Source organism: Oenanthe melanoleuca, chromosome 13, assembly GCF_029582105.1.
Source record: "Oenanthe melanoleuca isolate GR-GAL-2019-014 chromosome 13, OMel1.0, whole genome shotgun sequence".
In the NCBI taxonomy this organism is placed as follows: Eukaryota; Metazoa; Chordata; class Aves; order Passeriformes; family Muscicapidae; genus Oenanthe; species Oenanthe melanoleuca.
This window is the reverse complement of record NC_079347.1, coordinates 8,923,096-8,945,104: the sequence shown is the minus strand read 5'-3', so window position 1 is coordinate 8,945,104 and position 22,009 is coordinate 8,923,096. Positions and strand designations below refer to the sequence as shown.

General features: G+C 43.5%; 1 protein-coding gene across 2 annotated transcripts in view; it reads right to left on the bottom strand.

Moving 5' to 3' along the window:
• Positions 1-2,532, bottom strand: part of GLRA1 (glycine receptor alpha 1) — a 39,289-nt gene extending 36,757 nt beyond the window's left edge. For both annotated transcript variants that reach the window (XM_056502326.1, XM_056502325.1), the window contains exon 1: positions 1,566-2,532. In XM_056502326.1, the coding sequence (XP_056358301.1) occupies positions 1,566-1,621 (56 nt within the window). In that variant the 5' untranslated portion in view covers positions 1,622-2,532. The remainder of the gene's footprint in view (positions 1-1,565) is intronic.
• Between the last annotated feature and the right edge of the window lie 19,477 nt (positions 2,533-22,009).

The window sequence follows — 22,009 nt, the reverse complement described above, 5'->3', positions numbered from 1 at the left end:
TCACAGTGTGGTGTGAAGCACAAGTGTGAGCAGGATCTGCAGGACGAATGTGCATCAATTTCACTCTTCCAGCACTTCAGAGGAGACCTGGGCAGAGGCTTCAGTACCAGGGGCACAGCAAATGCAAGCCTGGAAATACTCTTTCTTTTCAGTTATGTGATTTTCCTTTTGCTTTCTGGTGTTTGTGTTGTTTAGTCTTGTTTGCTTTGTTTGTTTTTTTAACAAATAGTTCCCCACTGTTGAACTAAGTTTATTGCACATCCATTTGCTCCCTGTCCCTCCCACTGTGTTGTGCAGGATTGCAATACACTTGTGACTAAGATGAGAAAGGATGGCTCTGAAGTGCTGGTTGTTGGGCACTGCTTCTCAAAGATTGATGATTTTAGTTATTTCTAGAACTCTTGTTTTACCTAACATAAACATTTACTGCTTTGAGTTCATGAGGCAATCTTGCTGACTCTGAATTTTCATGGATTTACAGGAAAAAGTGAGGATATTTCATTTTTTATACCTAGAAAGACTTTTGTATTCAAAAGGAAGGAGAATGCTAGCTCAAAGTCTGGTCAGTATTGACCAGTCTGCTACTGTGATTCATAAAATAATAAGTATTATGCCAGTGATTTTATGCAAATAATGTCTGCGTTTTCACATTAAGCTACAAGGTGAGATTTTGGCAAAACACAGAAATAAGAGCCACTCAACTGAATTGAAGGCTGAGACTGATGAGCAAGTTCAGGTCATGAAACAGGGTTTTTTTCTCCAATTGCCTATAGTGGATGTCTCTTACTTGCACAGCAGGCTGCAGTTTTCATTAAAATATAGAAGCTTATATAGAAGCTTCTATCGTCCAAACTTTTTTTTTTTTTTTTTTTTTTTTTTTTTTCCATTTAATAAAAGCAATGCAAGGATAGATGGACAAGAAGCAATTCTTTAAGACTAAAGCTGTTCCTTCTGTCTTAGCCTTAATTAGAAACTGAACACATCTAAGCCAGAGTAAAAATACAGCTGGGTGATGATAATCGGCACAATTGGAAAAAGCTCCCCCCATCCCCTTTGGCTTTCATTTAGATTCTGCAAAGAAAGAATATTCAAAACAGCACGAAAGGAGAGGAAAAAAAGTTGGGAAGGAAGGAGATAATTCTTTGTTTTCGGTGATTTTAAACACAGCCAGCTAAGGATTGAGGGTGAGCCCTCAGAGGCAGGCAGTGCAAACATCCCATGGAACTCACCTGCAATCTGAGGATGGGGAGGGGGCGAGGTGGGGATATTTACCCGGGCAAATTCAATTGCAGCATTGCCAGCAGCCACTAGCTGTCACTTTGCAAGCAGTCGGGGTCGGTGTTTTCAGCACTGCGGTTAGCGAGATTGCGGTGCTAATTAAACGGAGTAACTCCCCGAGCCGCGGAGCGTCCCGAGCCCGGGGCTGTGAGAGAGCAAGCTCGAGGCACCGAGGGGTGGCAAAGGACAGCTCGGGGCAGGGGAGCCGTGCCCAGGGGCTGTGCCCCGAGCTGGGGTGGGCACGGTGCTCAGCCCGGCCGCTCTCCTCCCGTAAAACCGAGCCTTACCTGAAGAAAACGATCGTCTCCCACACGTAGACTCCGAGCGCGTTGACGTTGCACATTTTTCCAGCTCTCGCTGTTGTTTTTTTTGTACTCCGTGAGGGGTGGGCCGGTGGGGTTGGCCAATAAAGTAACCGGGCACTTGGGGAGAAGCGGTGGGGAGAGCGAAACAGCCCCGGGGCACGGGCGGACAGCGGCGGGCGGGCGGGCGCGTTCAGCACCGCGGACAGCGCCCGGTGCGCGCCCGCTCAGCACCGCGGACAGCGGCAGCACCGCGGACAGCGCCGGCTCCGCTCCGCCGCTGCCTCGGCTCGTCCCTCCTCCGCCGGGGCCCCGCCACCGCCACTGCAGTGCTGCTCGGGGCCGGGGCTCCGGGCTGCCCGCACGGAACCCTCCCTTCAGCGGGATGTCGCTCCGGACATCAGGCTGGCGACAGGGGCGGACGCAGCGGGTGTAGGTTTGCCATCAGGGTGCTGGCGGTGAGGTGGGAGGGGGGGACGACGACCCTCAACAACCCAGGGTTTAATCTCCGCTGCTGGCCGGAGTGTCTTCCTAATTACATCCACAGGAATATGTCAGTGTGGAGCCGTGCTGCAGTCCCGGTTGTGTCGCTTTCCTGCCCGCCGTTTGGCTGCTGTTGATTCCTGCTTCCTGGGCTATTTTCCTGCCGAATAAGTTATTGCTGCTGTAGGGGTGTCCCATTGCTCAGGGTTAGAGCGGAGGGGAGCGAAGGGGAAGTTTCTTGGGAAGCACTTCCATTGTACTCGGAAAGAAAGTGGTTCAGTGTCCTCCTAATGCATCTCATCTCCCCTCTGCCCTCTCTCCCTTGCTAGGACTCGCCAGATCTTGGGAGTTTCTTGCTGCATTAATTTACTAAACTAAAAAAAAAAAAAAAAAAGGACCGAAAAGAAGGGAAAAAAAGGAGGGGGAGGTGGAGAGAGGGAAGGCAGAGGGGAGGGGGTAATTCAGCCTCTCCACCATCCCAAGGCCCTCCTCTTAGCTGTGCTCATTGGTCTCAGGGCTGAAAAAACTACTCTAGGACGTGGTTGGATAAACGCATGTTGTTCAGCAGAGGCCGTTAACCTTTAAAGCGCTGATACGTTTTGGTTTTTTAACTTGAATTGCTGTCTTTTTAAGAAGTCTCTGAAATCGTCTCCCTTGACAGGGCAACTGAAACGTGCCTTAAGTCTCCATCTCGTGGAAGATCTACTTGGCTGACAGCTGATATATGTTGCTGTTGGCTTTTAAGGAACTTCTCTGGGTTGTGTTTCTTTTGTTGTTTAGCTCTGATTTATTATTTTTTCCTTTTTCTCTTTGTTTTGTTTGATTGTGATTTTTTTTGTCTTTTCTATTTGGTTTTTCAAAGAGCTTTGGCAAACACCAGAGCCGTCAAGGCCAGGGCAGGTAAGGAGCATTCAGTAGTTTCTTATCACAGCTCCAGCTGTGCTTGCAGAGTGCTGAGCTGGAGGTCGGGGTGGGGAGGACTGGGCTCCTCGGTCACTTTGTCAGTGTCACTCTGCTCGCCTTCTCTTCAACTTCGGAGAAATGAAAAACTTAGCTCTCCTAAATAATCCAGGATTTTTTTTTCTTGTCTATTGTCCCGTTGTAATGGGTTTCTTCTTTAAGTTCTGTTTTGTTTACTTTTCCTGTGCTTTGCAAAACTCCCCACAGCAAAGATTCGCTTTTAACCCCTGTTTAACTGTCTTTAATCTGTTCAAGGACTCTTCCTATCCCACGTTGAAGGGTGGAGGAGGACTAGGAAATTAGTTTTTCTTCTCCCTTTGGGTTGCATCTCAAAGGACCTTACTGCCTTACTAAAATTCAACTGATGTTTTTGATCTTCTGCTTTCTTGTTTTGTTCTGTTTTGTTTTATTTTTTTTTAGTTTTGTTTTAAAGCAGCGTGTTTATGTAGTGAAGCAGACAGAAATATCCTTTGGGTCACCATTCAAAAGAAAATAAAGACCTGCTTGGCTTCTAGCCACTGGTACAGTGGGAATTTAATCAGATTTACTCCAGCTCCTGGGTCTCGGTGTCTGGATAGATTAATAACAGGCTCTGATTTCACCTCATGGAGATTCCTGGGGACGTGATTCCATGCAGCATTTCCTGCATGCTGCTTGCTGGCTCCTCGCTGTCCCTTCTCTCCTGACATTTATTCCCACATGGATGAGCCTCTGTCACTGTGCTTTTCCAGTCCCCTGTGTGCTGACAGACCAGAGGAGGAGCTCCAGACCGAGTGTTAACAGGACCCACACAGCAGGAAAGAAATGGTCTTTCCCTTTTTTTTTTTTTTTTTTTTTTTTTTTTTTTTTTTTTTTTACTGGGGAGCAGTACAAAGAGCAGGAAGCAGAATAATCTCTTGGCATCTGTGGGTTAATTGTAGAGGCTGTCAGCCTTCTTGTTCCCTTAGAAATGGAAATGGGCTCTGTAGGAGATACCAATGTCTTATGTGATATTTCCCTTGCTTGCAAGTTTGATCTTTATACCAAAAGATCTGGGCTTGTCTCTTGTCCCCACTTGCCGTCCCTGCAACTTTTTGGACCAGGGGAGCAGGGGCTCTGTGCTTGAAATAAAAAAAGCAGATAGATCTGTGTGTATGTAGGATAAAGAGTCTTCTCGTCTGTTACTGTTGAAGGGTCTCAAAAATGCTTTTCCCAGGGAAAGAATTTCTCCGTTTTGCACTCAGCTCTCCTGGTGGTGGTGACCAGGGGGCCCAAGGACACTTCTGCCGATATTCAAATATTTCTTTCTACTGGAGAGGACCAGGAACATTATTTGCTTTGATATTTGGAGAAATGGAGGAAAAAAAGATTGCAGCAGAGATTTGGAGCAGGTCTAGGCATTGAGGTAAAGTTGACCAGGGAGTCAAAACAAAATAAACGTGAATTTAAGGGATATGAATTTTGCATGTCTTATCAGGATGACCTCAATGGTACCAACACGTTCTGCTTTACATTTTTGTCTATGCTGTACTATCTGACTCTTAATTGCTTGCCTTGGCACAGTGCCCTGTACTGTGCTATGTGAACACGTCAGGCCTTGGTCAGGATGATTTCAAGTCCTCAGAATTCATATCCTCTGGTTTAACCATGGTGATTCCAGAAACGGCCTCACTGACACCCATCTATAGTTTCTGTCTTTTCTAGTTCCTGATGTTCTTTCATCTGTAGATATCTGTGATGAAGTTTCCCACATTTGTTCTGTACCATGCCAGATATTTAGATTTTCTTCTTTTCTCTAAGAAGTTAAGGGCAGATAAACTGGAAATAGGTCTGGAGATCGAATAATGGCTTGAAGTCAATTTTATCACTGTTACTTTAAGTCACCCTTGTCATCAGGTACTTCTCTCCCTGGGTCTGTCCTGGCTTCCTCTTAGATCAGATTTTAGCTTTCTGCTTGGTTTTGCTGCAGTGGTTTGTGCTTTATTTTTTTAGGGGAAAAGTTCACTTGCCAGGTCTGCTGCTTTTCAAGCAGAGTCCAAATGGTTTTGAAAGGCATTAGTCTTTCTCTGGTGGCACTTGTACAAATTACAGAGTTGAAGATAACTTATCATTATGTCAAATGAGGCTCTTAAAATTAGAATCACCTGCTGCGTGTTCATCTTGTTCTTGTTTTTAGTTTCAAAGTAGATGAGTCTTGTAAAACTCACTTGTAGGTGAAATTGGGAAGATTCTTTGTCATCTTCTCTCTGGACTGGGAGTGATGGATTCTCTACAATATAAGACACCACAAAGATAATGGTTTTAATTTGTTTTTCAGCACTGAACTAAAATTTGGGAAGGGTGTGCATGAGGACTGATAAAAGCCAGGGAATATCTGTTTCTTTGGTTTCCTTTATGCTGCTCCTCCCTGATCCTTTCCCTTTGAACAGTGCACGTGAAATTCTTCTCTGTGAAGAAAACTATTCTTCCTGGTAGGCTGTGGCTTTATTTTATTTTTGATAGTTGATAGAATTGCTTAAAGACAAGGAGAACACAGAAGGCCTTGGAAATCATTCTGTAAAGAGGAGACCATGCATTCTATGCTGAGAATTAACCTAGAGATTCATTCACAACTGCAAGTTGATTTCATTTCTTATCTGTTTTCCATCTCTGGATTTTACAGCAGGTAGAGTAATTCTAGTTTCTTCTGTTCTTAGAAGGCTCTTAGAATTCAAAATCTGATCATAAATTCATCATGGTGATAAACTCCTTCAAGTTGACCATGCACAGCCTTCCTTCTCCAAATAAATGACAGGATTTTTGGTGAAGAGGTGGCCAGCACAGCAATAAAATACACTCAGCATTATCTTGGGAATTCTAAATCCATTATTGTCAGTTTGTTCTTTGGAGAATGGCTAATGAGGAAACAGTGCCCCAAGAACCTGGATTGTGATTCCCAAGGCAGAGATTCAAATTGCTACAGCAGCACTACTTGCCTTTTTGACACTGAACAAATGAAAAACAAATTTTAAATTAGAGTTAAGTTCACAGAATTTTACAGAAGGTTCTATAAAGTAATTTCCTATTCAGCTAATTTCCATGTTGAGTAAGCTAGTTCTGTGCAAGATGGTTCAAGTAAATACAATTTTATTAGAAACTTGAGAACTTGGAATTCTTTTTTTTTTTTAAGAAAGTAATTGTTGGTAAAATAGCACCATAAAGTGTTTCTGTAATAATTTATAATTCAGAATTTATAAAGTGCAGAAAAAGATTCTTTACTTAAAAGATGTACAGATGAAATAATTCACTGAAAGTAATGTAAAGGTCCATTTTCCATTACTTTTGGAAATATCCATAGTCTAAAACTATTTTTAAAATTGAATGCTGATGAAAAGTTTGATAAATTCTCTTTTGATATGCATTGATTCTTTGGGAAACAGTCACTGCTGTCTTGCATGGGAAATTCAGTGGCCTGAGACTAGAAGGTTACAAGGGATGGAGGTGAGGGATTTGTGGTGCAGGTAATTGATATTTTGGACTGAAATTCAAAACAAATATCACTGTTTGATGGCCTATTACCCCACAAGTTTCTAAATTACAGGTCTAACTATATTTGAGGTTCAGCCCTACAACTTCCTCTGCAGACAGAGCAGTTCCATGGATTGTCCTTGACCTTCCCACTCCTGGGCACTTTATTTCCTGACAAGTAGAGTAGGAACTGATTTCTCACCATTGGAAACATGGGCCCCATGAGCCTGGTGATGTCCAAGATGTGATCACAGACTCTGGAGGGGGAGTGGATCCTAAGCTAGGATGACTTCATGACACACTAAAAGTTTGCAGAAGGCCAAGCAAAGATCTTGCTTGAGTGCAACACGATTTGAAAGCGTGTTTCCCTCCACCATGTCCAGGTTAAGGCAGCAATCCCTTACTGGAAGGAAGAGGAAAAAAAAGGAATGGATGTTGGTTTCCCCCTAGGAGTGCTGAGTTATTAATAAATTTCCATGTCTTATATGTCATATAACGACACTTGAGCTGTGAGTAGTCTTGCTGAGTATCACAGCCTTGTCATGGTTACAATTTATGCAGTGTCTTGCAGTAAGAAAGCAGCAAGGACCTTGTAGCCCCACAAAAATCACACTGCTAGAAATAAAGTGCAATCCTAAAATTTAATTACACTCCCACTAGAAGCTTGCAGGATTTAGGTTAATTGTTTCTGACCTGTACAAACAACTACCAGGCAATTCCCCAAAATCCAGAAATACTATTTCTTTCAAAAATCTTGACCAATAAAACTTCTTTTGGTTGCATTACCGTGTGAATGAAAAAGAAACCAAAGCTACTTTTATAGCCAGTCTTGTCAGAACTTGTTGGATGTTGAGCATCCTGCAGTTGTCAGAAATATTCTCTTAGCTTTTAGTGAAGCCCATTGCTCCTGCCATAGCTGGCCCTCAAATGCTGTGGGAAATTGAACTTTTCTACCCTTTATCTTGCTTTTACATGAAAGAAACCCTCTATTTATTTTGATGTGAGCTGGCACCAGGTTTTGCAGAGGTATAGAAGGATGCAGGGTAGACCTAGAGCTATTCAAATTACCCTCTTCATTCCTGTTTTTTTTTTGGGAATAAAAACAAGTAAAACATTTTATTTTATTTTATTTTATTTTATTTTATTTTATTTTATTTTATTTTATTTTATTTTATTTTATTTTATTTTATTTTATTTTATTTTATTTATTTATTTTATTATTTTACTCACGTGGCAGTGGCAGCTTTGGCTGTTTCATTGCCATCCAAAGCAATCCTGCCATCCCTGGTGGGGTAAGCAGGGATTTTGAGAGGCAAAGGATTTTTTCCCCAGCTTTATTTTCTTTTGTTATTTAAAACTGTGGCCCTGTGGATGTGCAGAAATTTCACTGAGTTAACTTGTTTGGGCTTCACACAAGCATCTTGCTTTTGCCCCTGTATTTCAGACAGACAGTGCTGATGTAGGGCTGGGTTAGTAAGGACATTTCTACATTATATAGATTATATTATTTACTGGTAGCTGTTTCTGAAAGTCCTAGAGGGAGGTGAAAGTTGCCATTTGAAAATCTCAGCCAGGCTATGTGAGTTGAGATACTTACCTCACCTAAAATCCTTGCATCAGGTTCGATATCTGTGCTGCAGGTGAAAGACAGAGAACAGAGAATTTAACACATTTGCTAAGTTGCTTGTTTTTGCCTTGGGCTATGTATTTCTCTGCAGCTTGCTGAGCTAAACCCTGTGACAGGTACAAGGCCTCTTTCATGCCCTCCCTCAGCTCGGTGTTCGCCCAGGGCTTGGACAAAATTCCCCTCCTGCCACCCCCGGGGGCTTCCAAAGTTTGTTCAGTGAGCTCCAATTCCAACATTTTCTCTGGTACAAATGATTCACCAGCTGGAGAAGGGGATTAGCATGGGCTGCTCACTGGGCTCTGCAGAGGGAATTTGGGAGCTCTCAACACTGACTTATCCTCTGCCAAATATGAATGGAGGAACTGCTCCTCTGTGATCAAGCTCTGCTTGATCATAGCACTTGATAAAGATTCTCCTCTAAATGACTGCCACCAGTAATGAATGGAATTCCTTGATTTTCCTAAGATACTAATGATCAACTTCCTCTTGCACAGTGAGTATTCTTACAGGTGCATGTTGGAGAATCTTAGATCCCAATTCTTTTTGCTCTAACTGCAAGATTGCTTTTTCTGCCAGAACCAAAATTCTCTTCCCTCTTGAAAATATTAAAATCATGATGGGTTCTAACGACTCTGCAGGCAGACAGCTTCTGTGTCTGCAGTTCAGATGACACAAAACCAAAGTGCTACTGCTGCAAGTTCTGCAGCATTGCTCTGTTGCTGCCTTTACATGCTGTGTGCTGGCAAAGCCCAACGTTGCAAAGCTTTTGCAAATCCCTGCAAGCATCAGTGGCCTGTATTTATTGAAAAGAGTGAATGCAAAAAGCTCAGGGTGTAAAGAGAATGGATTTTTTTTTTTTTTTTTTTTTTTTTGTAAAAATACACTAGCTCTGATAATTTTTCCCCAAGCATCAATACAACTCTTTATAGTAAAAAATCGGGGTGTTACCATGAATTTTTCTTTTGGACAAATCAGAGAAAAGAAACTCCAGCCTGTTCATCATGTTGCACCACATTGGCTTTTTTGTCTTCTATAGCTTTCCCTCCCCATGAAAACAGTTCTCTGCCAAGGCAATTGAACTGATCAGAAATGATTTATGGAGTCTGTGCAAAGAGAAAAGGCTTTGTTAGATTTCAGGGAAGACATGGAAACACCAGGGGTGAGAAGCAGCTTGGCTGAGACATGGGAACCACAATCCTCTCGTTAAATCTCCATGCCTATGACCAGACTGGCCTCACTTTGCATTTGCTGCCTGATTACCGAGTCTATGAAGCTGCTGCCTGGAAACAAAAAGCAGTAAATCAAAGCAATGGGCAGCTTTCAAAGGGAGCTGGGGGAGCCTGTGTTCTCCTTTGGCTCCTTGTCTGATTGTAGCAGACACCAAAACCTGTCCCTGGACATTTCTGCTTGCACATGGAAGTGCAAATATAACTTTTTAACTCTTCATGTCGTGTCATCATGGTCTAGGAGAGATTTCTCATGGAAATAAATCTTCCATTCTCCTCCAGATGACTTATCCATGGCAAAAGCAGTCCCTTCAACTGGTAGAAAATTGTGTTTGTCATTGTGGGCTGTGATAGGAAGAAAAAGCCTTGGATTAGCCTTGGTTTGAAGCAGTTTAATTCAATACTTGGCAGAACTTTGGAGACTGTCACCTGGCTCCTGTGTGGACAAAACCACTGGAGATATTTCTGATATTACACTCTCTGTACTCCTAGTATTTTAAGTGGAAAAACTCCATCAAAGAGTCAGAGCTTGGTTGCTGAAATAAATTTTGGAGAGCTTTATTGCATAGGTGCGAGCTGTTCTGATGTACTTCTCTTGGTATTTGAGAGGCGTCTGAATTGTCTATGAAGGAATCACCAAAATATTATAACATATTTATAAAACTACATTTGCAAATCTATTATATATAATATAATATGTATTATATTATATGTATAATATATTATTATCTCTATTATCTATTATACATATTAATTTTTGTACCTCCAAGCTATTCTCTGGAGACTCACAGGGGAAGTACCTTAAAATCTGAGCTGTGCCACATGTCCTGCCTTGAGGATATTCATGTTCATTCCCAGGAATATCAGAGAACTTCCAAAGTCTCTTTCTCCCACATAAAAGTGACAGTTATCTCTTTAGAAAAATTTCATGGTTCCTGGACTTTTAAACAGGAAAATACTCCTTTTCTAAAGTCTATGAATTGAAGTTCTGTCCAACTTACCGAATTCCTCTGGGCAACTCCTTGGATAAGGAACTGACATTGAGATCTGAAGCACTTCAGGGCTTCCAGAGGTGATTATTTTATCTTTATCCCACATCCAAATAGTCTCCAGATCCTGGAGCTGGGCCACTTCTCATTTAGCTGATGTTCCTCAAAAAACCCAGGGAATCCTGGAAGAGTCTCTTACAAGTCTCAGCATTCAAAAAGCTCCAAAATCTTGGATATGAGAACTTGAAGATTGTGTCTATTACATCTGGGGTAGTCTTTGCTCTCCCAAGGATGTGCTCAAGCAGTTGTCCAGTTGCAGGGGAGAAGAAAGTTCTGAGAACTTCTATGAACTTTTGGGAATTGAGGCATTCTAAGGACCCACAGCTTGGCTGGAGCTGGACAGATCTCACAGAGACATCTCCCAGCCCTTTGCATCTGTCTCTTCACTCAGGATCACTGGGAACAGGATAATGCCTATATAAATTATACACAAGATGCTTTTTTAACATTGCTAAAACACCATTTTTTCCTCAAAAACTCTGCAGTATTTTGGGGGAAGGCTGAAGAGGAACCCAGTATAAAATTGCCATAACAGAAGGTGGACAAAGTACTAAATGAAATGGGGTGTTACAGTGGATTTTGGGCAGTCTCACACAGAGGCTCTGCTCCTGGCACTGAGTGATGTAATGTATTTATTGTCTAATAAATCCCAGTTAATATTACACCAGCTATCCATAGAGGGTGTGCCTACTCCAGGATAAAACCTGGGACCTCTGGGACCTTGTCTGTTAAACAGTTTGTTGGCCCAATAAACAGGCTCACATGGCACTGCTGCATGCTAGAAATCAATACAGCTGCTCCTGCCTTGTCCTAGCACAGGAAGGGAAAGCTCCAGGGACTGATTAAGTTCACTTTGCTGAAAAAGCTTCTGCATCCTGAAACATTTTAAATAAATGCCACTCGTCTACAGGTAGTTCTGCATTTAATTCAGACTTTATAAGAGGCTTGCTGTACACTAAATAAATGAAATTTGATTATAAATAGCTTATTCACTGTAAACACGCATCTTATTTAATAGATTGTACATCTCATTATGTTGCTGTTTCTTAATTAGTACGGTGAGCTGTCACAGTGAATTGTCACTGGCCAGGCTTTCTTGGTGCTCTTGTGACTAAATTCAGTTATCCATTTACCATCACAGCCCCAGAAACAGTCATTTACTTATGAAATGCTTTAATAAGCCAGATATCATTTGTGCTCATTTTCACTTGGCTTGACAGGCTCAAAGATGTTTTACTTCATGTCCAAAGCCCTCAGCTGCATCAGACTGCCCCATGGAGCTGGTACTCTGAGGAAGAAGAATCTCTGGGAAAGGCACAAGAGGTGTGAGTGTGGGGTGTATTTGAGAGATTGCCAAATTTGTAAGTGCCCAAAGATTTTGAACTGCTCTTCCTCTCTTGGACTTGTGTTAATGAGGAGTCAGAGTGAGGGCTTGGAGAAGTTTGGCTGTGGTGGTGGCTGGGTTTGTGTGTGGTGAGTGTGGTACTTCTGCCAGCCCTGGTGATGGTGAGTGCAAGTGACACATGTCTGATGAGTCAGGTCTGTCCCTATTTGCCCCTGAAGAATTCAGGACTAAAATATCACTGAGGATCCATTTGGGAAGGGAACTAGAGCTGCCTCAGGGCCAACATGTGTGTTCCTTTCCTGCTCCAAGCACTGAAAGGGTCATGCAAGTGGGAATCTCCCAACACCTCACACTTGCATGTCTATGTAACTCTACATGTTTATGTCTATTTTATGTGCCTGTGTTTACCACTGAGCAACAAAAAACCCCTCTCCCCAGAGAAATGAGGAGAGAGTCTGTTGGTTTATGCTGCCCTGTAAATGATTTAAGTGAAACTTTATGCACACGACTTGTGTGGTTACCAATTACCATTCCCAGAGGAGGAGCAGAAGGAGGGAGAAAAGGGGAACTTGCCTCATTGGTATGATGGGAGTTAATAATCAGTTTAATTCCCAATCTCCAGCTCTTCAAAGGAGTTGCTAATAAGTGTTTGTCTTCTCCTTCCCTCCCACTCCTTCCCCCTTAGGAGCTAGTGAGAGACACAGACAGCACTGATCAGAGAAGGCAAATTGTAAAGGAGAGAAGAAATCCCCAGTGGAAACTCTTTAATCTGCCTCTGGAAAGGCCAATTTGTGTTAATAGGACAAAACTGTAACGTTTAATATTAATTATAGGGATTGGGGGAGGAGTACATGAAGGATGGGGGCAGAGAACAGGGAAGGAGAGATCCCACTGCAAGAGTTTTTTGCTGCACTAGGAAACAGAGCAGCCAGATGAGCTCTGTTTTTTCTGTCAGTGAAGGAAGGTTTATCTGTACAGCTACCAATGAATCCTGCTGCTAGGACAGAATCTTCACGTGCTGCAGACAGACCCTGTTCCTCTGATGCACCCGTTGGACATTGCTGAGCTCAGGCAGGGTGTGTAAAAGATGAGTTAAAATGTGTGCACTGGATTTCATTGCACAGAAACTCCTGCTCCCTTGGGCTCTACAGTGCCCCATCACCTACAACCTGGCCAAGGAATGGGACCTTCCCCTCTCCAAGGAGTTCACCTCCAAAATTTACAACTGGGCCCTGTGGGCTGAGAGTGAAGGGGGATGCTCTGGGGGCAGCAGTGAGTTTTCTTGCATGCCTGAATTAATGCAGCCCTATCAGTTTCAGCTCTTGCTTCTGCTGCTCATCTGAGCACTGCATTTGGCTCCCATTTCTTCCCTCCAAAGTGTGATAAAAAGATGATAGGAGATTTAATTTCCAAAAAGGGACACCCAGGCAAGCAGCAGGATGCCAGCTGTTGGTTAGATTAATATGGGAAGTTTTCTTATCAGATGTTTAGAGTCTCTGTTACAGATAAGCAATGTCTATTAAAAAATAAAAATACATATAAATGCCCCTTTGCTGATGAAGCTTCTTGGTGATGTTCCATTACAAGCAGGATGAACAGGAGCTGGATTTCATCTGACCTTTAAATTACCTCCATTTTATCAGTTCCATTTCATCAGCAGCTCTTTTGAGAATGAGCCCCTACTTGGAATTAATAGATTCCTTCAATGCAGAAAGCTGTCATGGGCCTGTGAATAGCCCAGCCAGAGAGTGCTGTTCCAGAAGAGATCACATCTGGAGAGGAGCACACTGACACATGGGCAGGGTGCTTGGCAGGGCTGTGTCTGCCTTGATAAACCCACACTCCTTATAGGAGAAAGTTCCTCACAGACAAATGGTGACAGTGGCATACAATCCTAATTCCATCTTCTGTCTGTACTGCCAGACCTGTAGGGGCAGAAGACAGATTATCCCCTTAGCATCTAAGAATAAAAGAAAATAACTTCTGTAATTCTGGAGATAGAAATCAAATTACTAGGTGTGTGAAGGGGTTGGATCTGGGGATTCTTAGGGAATGATACTGGATTTTTTTTTTTTTTTCTGTGGTGCCTACTGCTGACTGACTTTTGTTACACCTTCCCAAGGCTGACTTTTGCAGCAGAAGCCACCAGCCATGGGCAGCTTTGGCAGTGAAGTGGTTTCCTGGAGAGGAGCACTGGGTATGCTGGGGCTCCATCCTTCTCACATCTTGCTGTGCCTCTTGCTGGCAGCACTCACAGGACAGAAAGAGACCTCAGAAAACGCTCAGGCTCTGCCACTCCCTCATACAGCTGCTCACGTCCAAGCCATCACAGTAAATGGAGTTTTAATCCCACAGACAGATGTGTCCAGGGGGTGAAATGATGCAGAGAAGCTCACAAGGATCAAACCTGCTTTCCTGGCCACAGAGGAGCTGGGGTGATGGTGCTCAACTCCAGCAGTTTGTGAGGCATAGCTCCCAGGACCTGTACAGCACAAAAAGGATGTGAGAGGCTGGCATGGGTTTCCAGCAGAAGGTTGCTTCCTATTTAGCTGAATTCTTCTCCTGAGCGACCTTTTGGGGTGTGATTAATCCCTGGGCTGTGCATGCACAGATGGGTTTTGTTGTCTAAACTGTGCTTTGTCACATCAGTTCCTGGCAGTCTCATCTATGCACAAGTTAAACATTTTTTTTGTTGTACTATTAGGAAACTCCAGAGTGAATCATGGTCATAATGTCATGTATTGTCTTCCACAGTCATTTTGAAGTTGATCCATATATTTATATTGCAGGATGTCACCTCTCTGATTGAACCTCCCTCCTTGCATCACCTTTAGGGCTGCTCCAAACAAAGATGCATTTGGTGAGGAAGATGGAGTTTTATAATGGAGAAATATCCTGTTGATAGTAGTTAATCTCCTTGTTTGAAGAAAAAAGACCCATTTCATCTTCTAATTTAATGATAAATTGCAGTGATTCATCAGGGAAGGAGGGTTTATTAATAGAGAAGATAATAAATGGGCTGCAGAGAGATATGAGAAAATAGTTTTGTCAAGTAAGGGACTTAGTGGGGGAAAAATGCAGAGTTTGAGTCAGAACTGGGATCTTCAAAATCACTGGTACCTCTCTGTACCCCACATATCAAATCAAGGATCTTCTCTCCTTGTCTCAGACTTGCTGCTTTAGGTTAAATGATCCAAGAATGGAAATACCTACAGACCTATGACATGTCTCCAGATCTAGAACAGGCAGGAAAATACTCAGGAATGTTCTGAGTTGAGGGGAACTGGAACCGTTTATGATTTTGGGTTGAACTTAGGGATTTGTTTCTGACAAGACTTTCAACTGTTAGACAAAAAAAACAAGATACTTTATTTTATTTTTTTTTTTTAATAGAATATGGGTTTTGGAATTCCATAGTCTGGTTTTCACTTTGCAGAGATGGTGTAGGAAAAGCCATCCATGTGGTCATTTCCCTTCAGTACCATGAAATGGGATTCTTCTTAGGTTTGGGTTAATAGTAACTGGAGTTTGACATCTGTCCCTGCAAATGCTGTTTAAATATGCTGGGGACAAAAACTAGGAGTTAGATTTAAAAAAAAAAAAAAAAGTCCTTGTTGTTAGGAAATGTTTGCTTATGAGTGAAGATACAACTCTTTTTTTTCTCCAGATAGAGGGGAGAAAATCTGCATTTCCCTTTCCTGGCAGGAACAGGCAGAAGCTGTTGACCTTTTGAGAATATCTACCCCTTCCTGTCCTTTGCTTCTGTCATGGGAGACTGAGGTAGAACATAATTCCTGTATGGCACTTGAAAGGTTTTTTTTGGGCAGATAAATGAGTTGCTTTAAAGTTTTGTTTTGGTGAACAAAAAAACAAGCAATGTTTTGATCAGATTTTTGTGGGATTTTTTCTCATTTAGGCTGGCAGCTAAACTGATTCTCCAGCACTCAGCTGCTTTCCAGGCCCCAGTGCTGGAACAGCCCAGCTTGTGGAATGGCTGATCCTCCTGATGCTCGTTAATAAACACTTATTAATCACGATTCCTTTCTACCTCCTTTGAAAGAAGGAAAAGGTTGGAGGTGCAATGCTCTGCTTCTCTTTGCCTGGGAGGAGAGGAGAATGTGGGTCAGGGAGAGGCATCACCTGCTGTGGCAGGGGATTGCTGCCCATGTGCCTGGTGCTATTTAAAGAAACAGATTAGGAGAGGGGAGGGAGAAGGAAAATCCCTCTATTAACAAACTCATTAGTGCTGGGACAAATCAGACCAAATTGCTCTTCAGAAAAGCACTGTCTAGCTGGATTTATTATTCTCTGTAATTAGGGCCAAAACAGGATGGAGTGTGGTACAAGCAGGGGCTGAGAGAGGAAACGTGGCTGTTCAAAGCCAATTATTTGTAATTACTCAAGTCGAGATGTGACATTTACACCAACAAGAGAGTAAGATCACAATGCTATTTCTCCACACAAAGAGCCTGTGCTGTGCTTTCAGGCTGTCTGTGAGGGAGATGGTTTAAAGGGATTTGGGTGTGACAGATGAGAGGTGGGATGCCTGGACATTTGCATGCTGACATTTAGGTTGTACCTGGGGAGTGGATATTTGTCTGCCTTGGACCCAGCAGCTCTGGGCACTGCTCACAGCCTGGCAGAGTCAGAGCTGGGCATACTCAGTGAAAAGGAGCCTTGTGGAATGACCCCAAACCTCAGCCACAGCTGCTGGTGGGTACCACAAGGCTTTCCAGGGAGGATTTTCTCTGCTGGATTTGAGTTCTTAGTGCCCTGGTGGGGAGCAGCAAAGAGAGGGGCAGAGCCTCCCATAGCAGGGAGCAGGAGTTCCAGCTCCGTCTGCCCCAGTGAGCAGTCCTGGCTGAGCTGCCAGCAAAGCTGTCCTTTGCAGAAACTGCTGCAGAAGGGAGGAAAAATGGGCTCCCCAGGGAAATCTGCCGCTTATTCGTCTGCCCAGGAGAGGCTCTGCAGGCACTAGTTGCAAAAGCTTTTGTCTCTGCCTCTTCAAACGCAGCAGCCCGAGGGGTTTCTTTGAAAGCGGCTTTTTGGTGAGCGTCTTTCAAGTGGCAGGAGATGTGTGCTTGAGCCGCAGGTGGTCAGCTCGGAGTCTGAGCAGTGTGTTTGCAGGGGCTGGCAATTCCAAACTCCCTGAGCAGAGAGGACGCATCAGAGAGATTTGAGGTTTCTCCGTGACAGGATGTGGCCCGGACTTTGGAAACAACACAAACTCAAAATGCTTTTATCAAAAAAGTGTGAGCATCTCTGTGGAGATCCACAGCTGGCTTTAATAGTGATTTTACAAAAAATATAAGTTATTGATCAGAGTAGAATCACTTTAGTTTAAGTCTTCTTGAGTTCAGCAGTGTATGCCTAAAATGTATTTAAAGCAAATATAATAAAAACTTAATCTGGTGTAGTTCCCCTACTCCTACGCCTCCCTCAGTGTGCAGTTGTTCTCTTCATCTTGCAAATCTCACACTGTCCTTCTGTGGAGGTTTCTAACCACCCCGTGCAGGTTTACTCCCAACAAGTTTAGATCTCCTGGGTCCCACAGCAGTCATGGGCAGGGCAGTTTGAAAGCTCTGCCAGCTCTCTCTCAGCTGGTCTGAGATTGTTTCAAAACCCCCTGCACAGCTCTGGTGCTTTCTTTTCCTTGGGTGATCCTACAGTAGATGTTCTGAGCCAGAAAACGGTCCAGCTATGAAATGCTGGTCTCCAACACTATCAGAAGTGGATGCTCGTGGGAGTGCTGGAAGAACAAGGCAAAGGTTTCCAGCAGCTTGCAGCTCAGCAGCTGCTTAAACCACACTTGATATCTTTGTCTTGATGGAAGTTTTCTCTTCTGAACTTCTCCAACTGCTTTCTGAATTCTGGTAAGTATTTGGCATCCTGAACCTCCTGTGGCAAGCAGTTCCATAGCTTAACAAAGTGCTGTGTGAAGCTTCTTTTCTGCCTGCTTTGAACCTGCCACTTTCTAGTCCATTTGGTGTCACTCTGAGTGTGAGAGACAGTGAACAATTTCCCTTTTTACATGGCTAGAATGGTAAATGCCACACTCCTGCTCAGCTCTCTCTTTTCTGCTCTGCTCAGTGCTTGGCTCAAGTATTCCACAGAATGTTTTGGGTTGGAAGGGACCTTAAGGATCACCCAGTTCCCACCCCTCTGCCATAGGCAGGAATGCCACCCATAAGATCAGGTTGCCCTGATGGAGTGTTTGGGGGGGATAGGGATAACTTCTCACCAGATGTCACACTGATCTGCATAGTGGGAAGGGAATGTCTCTGTTCAGCAGGATGAAGAGTTCTCAGAAATGAGACAGCCTTCACCTTTCCCTGTGCTCCTCAGTGGTGCTGTTTCTCTGGGTGTGTCCCTGCTGCAGCACAGTCAGCCTTAAATTAACTTGCTTGGATCTTTGGAGCTGTCAGACACTCTGCAGCAGTTTGGCTGCTGCGTTCCCAGGGCTGCTCTGTGCCAGCCTGTGGGTCATGGTGGCCACAAGCCTTGTGGCAGGTAGGACTGTGTGGCAAAGAATCAGAGTTCTCATGGCTCTACAAGCACAGGTAATGCTAACCAAAGACTTCTCAGGCAACACAAAGAGGTGTCCCAGGGTTTTCACAGAGTTCCCTTGCACGTGCTTGAAACTCTCCTCATTGTCTTCAGTTTTTAATCCTCTGTGTAGGACAGGAAGGGCTGTACCTGCAGTGTGGCACTTGTCAGTGATGATGTTTGTCATGCCCAAGGATGCTTCTGTGGAACAGTCTCTGTGGTACCCAGGTGCTGGGGCAGAGAAAATGCCACTCTTTGCACATCCCTGGTACTTCCAGGTTGGAGAGATGGGCACCCTTGTGTAGTGCATTGTTGAGCTCCAGTGTTAGTCCAGCACCTTGGGCTGGCAGTTCAGTCCCCCTTTCTCAGCACTGTCTCATAGCTCAGCAAATGTAAAAGCAAACCAGAGCTTTCTGTCTCTACCTCTCAGCCATTTAAAAGGACTCGATGGGAGCCACTTTGCATGGTGGTTGGACACACTTTTGTGTTTGTAGACACCTCAGTGCTGCAGGGAGCTGCGGGGCAGGAGGCTTGGCAGGGTGGATTGCTGCATTGTGGAGCTCACCTGGCGCTCTGCAGAGGCACAGCTGCAGGGCTGGGTGCAGCACTAGCTCAGATGTCCCTCTCTGTGGTCCCTGGAGAATCCCTGGGTTCAGCTGCCTCCAGCCTCTCCCCCTCTCCATTCTTGATTTAACACAAAACTCCTTTTACTTCTAATCAGTTTGCTCTCCGAAGTCATGTCTCTCGGCAGCACTAAGCAGTTTCCAGATATGCTCTGAGAGGGGGAAGGGAGACAAGTTTCTTATTGATAATAGCTATCTTTAACTCTACAAATAGCCCAACCTCTGGGGATGCACCTGAGCTGATGAAAGAATCGTTTATATTGGTCCAGTTCCTGTGCAAAGCTTGAAAACTGACAGGAGAATAATGCACAAAATGTCTTTCTCTAAGAAAGCAGAGCATGACTCGGTGCTTTCTTATATTTCCTTCAGGGAAAACGGGGTTAAGAGCTGGTTTATACAGAAAGAAAGGAAGAGCAAGAAGAAAACTCAGTGCAAAACAAGCAAGGCTAAAACTGATGCTATGAGATGGCTTCACAAACCAGTAGAGAAATTGGGTGCTGAACTTCAGTAGAGATGAATGTTATCAGACAACTTTAATTTTTGCTCTTGCACCTACCTGACCAAGCATCCAGAGAGGATATGTCACATAGCAAATGGGCTTGTCACCCTCTGGAAAATACAGGTTTTGTAGCTCAGGACAGGAATCCAGGAATGAGAGAGGATGATCCAGCACCAGGAGCCTTGCAGTGGGACAGGCAAGGCTTCCATGCAGAGGAATCAAAGACAGAGGGGAATACAAGAAATCACTGATAAAGTGAATGTGTAGAGGAGGAGAAGGTGGTTGAGTTCTAAACATTTTGATTTTCTGTAGAGTTAGATATATCTTGTCTGCTTTGGCTTCTAGAGACAGGACCCTGAGCTAGAAACTTCTGCCAAATGCTGTGTCAGTTGTAATTTTCTAATCAAGTTCCTACTGCAGCACATCAGAGACAGATAAACAGATTCTCTTCAGTCTCCATTCATGTATGAGCCATCATTGTGAGCTTTGGGGCATTCAAAGCTACATTTTTTTGGGTGGGGGTTGTACCTGATAAAAATAGCAATAAAATCATTGTGGAGGATTAAATCATGACAACAAAAAGAATAAATTCGGTTCTTAACATTTGTTGAGGTGTTTGTTGGTGTTTTGTTACATTTCTGTGATTTTTTTAAACTTCAGCAAATTACCAGGATTGTTAAACTATGCCCTTAAATTTGACACAGTTTTCAGACTGTTCCTTTTGTCTTGGTCTTGTGCTATCCATTATTCTTGGTGTTTGAGGGGTCATTTAAAGTCCATGGTATCATTAGTGAATCTCAACTGGAAGAAATCCAGACTAAATTATGTCTGGACTATTGTGAAGATGGCGAAAGAAATTACACATTTTAGATGCCTTTATTCCAGCAGTGCTTCTGAATCTTTTTGTTTGTGCATTTGTGAGCTCTTTGGTGTCTGTGACTGCATCTGTGGGGGGAAAAAAGGCATTTCTGTGCATGCTTGTGAGTTCTGTTCAATAGCACAATATATTTGGGTGAGTCTCTCCTCTTACTCTGATTTTTGTGAATGTTTCTTTCCTTTTTATCTTCCTTTTTTTTGTTTTCAATTTTTTTTTTTTCCTTGAAAATTTAATTCCAAGGGTTACCTGCAGCACACTTGCTAAAAGCCCCCTCCCCATTTTGTTGCAGTGGAAACAGGCTCATTAATGGCCTTATTCATAATCTCCAGCTGGACCTAGCCAGGGACATCTGTGGGCTCTGAGTTAAGGTGTCTGTGGCTACCTCTGCCAAGAGGACATCTATTATTTTCTCACCCCAGCCACAGAAATGACTCCCCTGACAGAGGCACTTTGCTATACCACAATAGCCAGAGATTGCTGAATATTCATTGTATCTGACTGCCCAAAGTGCTTTGCCAGCACATGGTATTGGAGCCAAGATGTTTTATTACCTTCTTGCTTTTTGCTTCCCTTGGAGAAGGCAGTGTGGTTTCCATGGGCAGCTCAGTTAACTCCCTCGTCTGAGCTCCTTCGTTCCTGCTCTGCTCTGAGGAGGGGGAACAAAGGGGGAAAACTGATTCAGCCCGAGTGCTTTAGTTCCATGAAAGTGAAATTTGCAGCCCTATTATTCTGCTGGAAGATTGATTAAAGAAGACAAGCCTTTGAACTTTGTTTCAAACAAGAGGCAGTTGTAATAACTGTAATCTTCTGTTTTATATTTCCCAGTGTGAGGGAGGGAGGGAGGAACTCCATTTACCTCTCTGTCATGGTGAAAATGAGGGATGTAGGTGGCCTGCATTCAAACAGCAGTGGCCACAGACCCTCTTTGTACCTCTCAAAATCTCATGTGCCCATTTTGTGTTGCTTACTGAGACTTAAAACTGGCTCAGGTTCCTCCGTGGGCTACAGCCCGAGTGAGGGTGAGCAGAAATAACCTGGGCTGTGAGCTCCATCCTCCAGCTGGAGTGAATCCTGCTCCCTGGGATTTCCAGCCTGTCTTGTTTGCTGCTGGGGTGCAAACCAAATGGTCACAGAGAGACAGTCTGCAGGTGCATGCAGGGGTTGTCTTTGACCAGCAGCAAACAATGAAAATAGAGTGTATGGAAGGGAATATAGACATAGCTGGCTTTCCTCTGTTCTGTAGTAGGAAATGCCAAATCCTTGTGGTCAAAGAGATGTGTACTCTTCAGGCTTATGCAAATTTATGAAATTCCACTTTTTACAAAAATCCTCTTTTATTCACTGTCATTGTAAGAAAAAGGCAAAAAATGAAATGCGTATTTGATCATTATGTAATTACTTGAGGATTTATCTTAATGGTTATAGGAGATTACTTTAAAAAGCAGTTTTTCATTACAGCCCCCCTCCCGATGTTTTGAGTGACTTAAATTTAATCCTTTCCTCTGTCTGACTGGGTTCAACCCTGCTTTAATTGTTTCACAGAACATTTCCCTGGCAATTAAATTGTAGGCAGGGGTTTGTGCATGTGAATGAAGGCAGAACTGCTTCAGTAGTTGTACTTTATGTGTAATTCTATATTCAGCAAGGGAAAGCATCTCTTCACCTTGATATTGTCAGTCCCGAACGTTCTGAGCACCCAAAATACCAC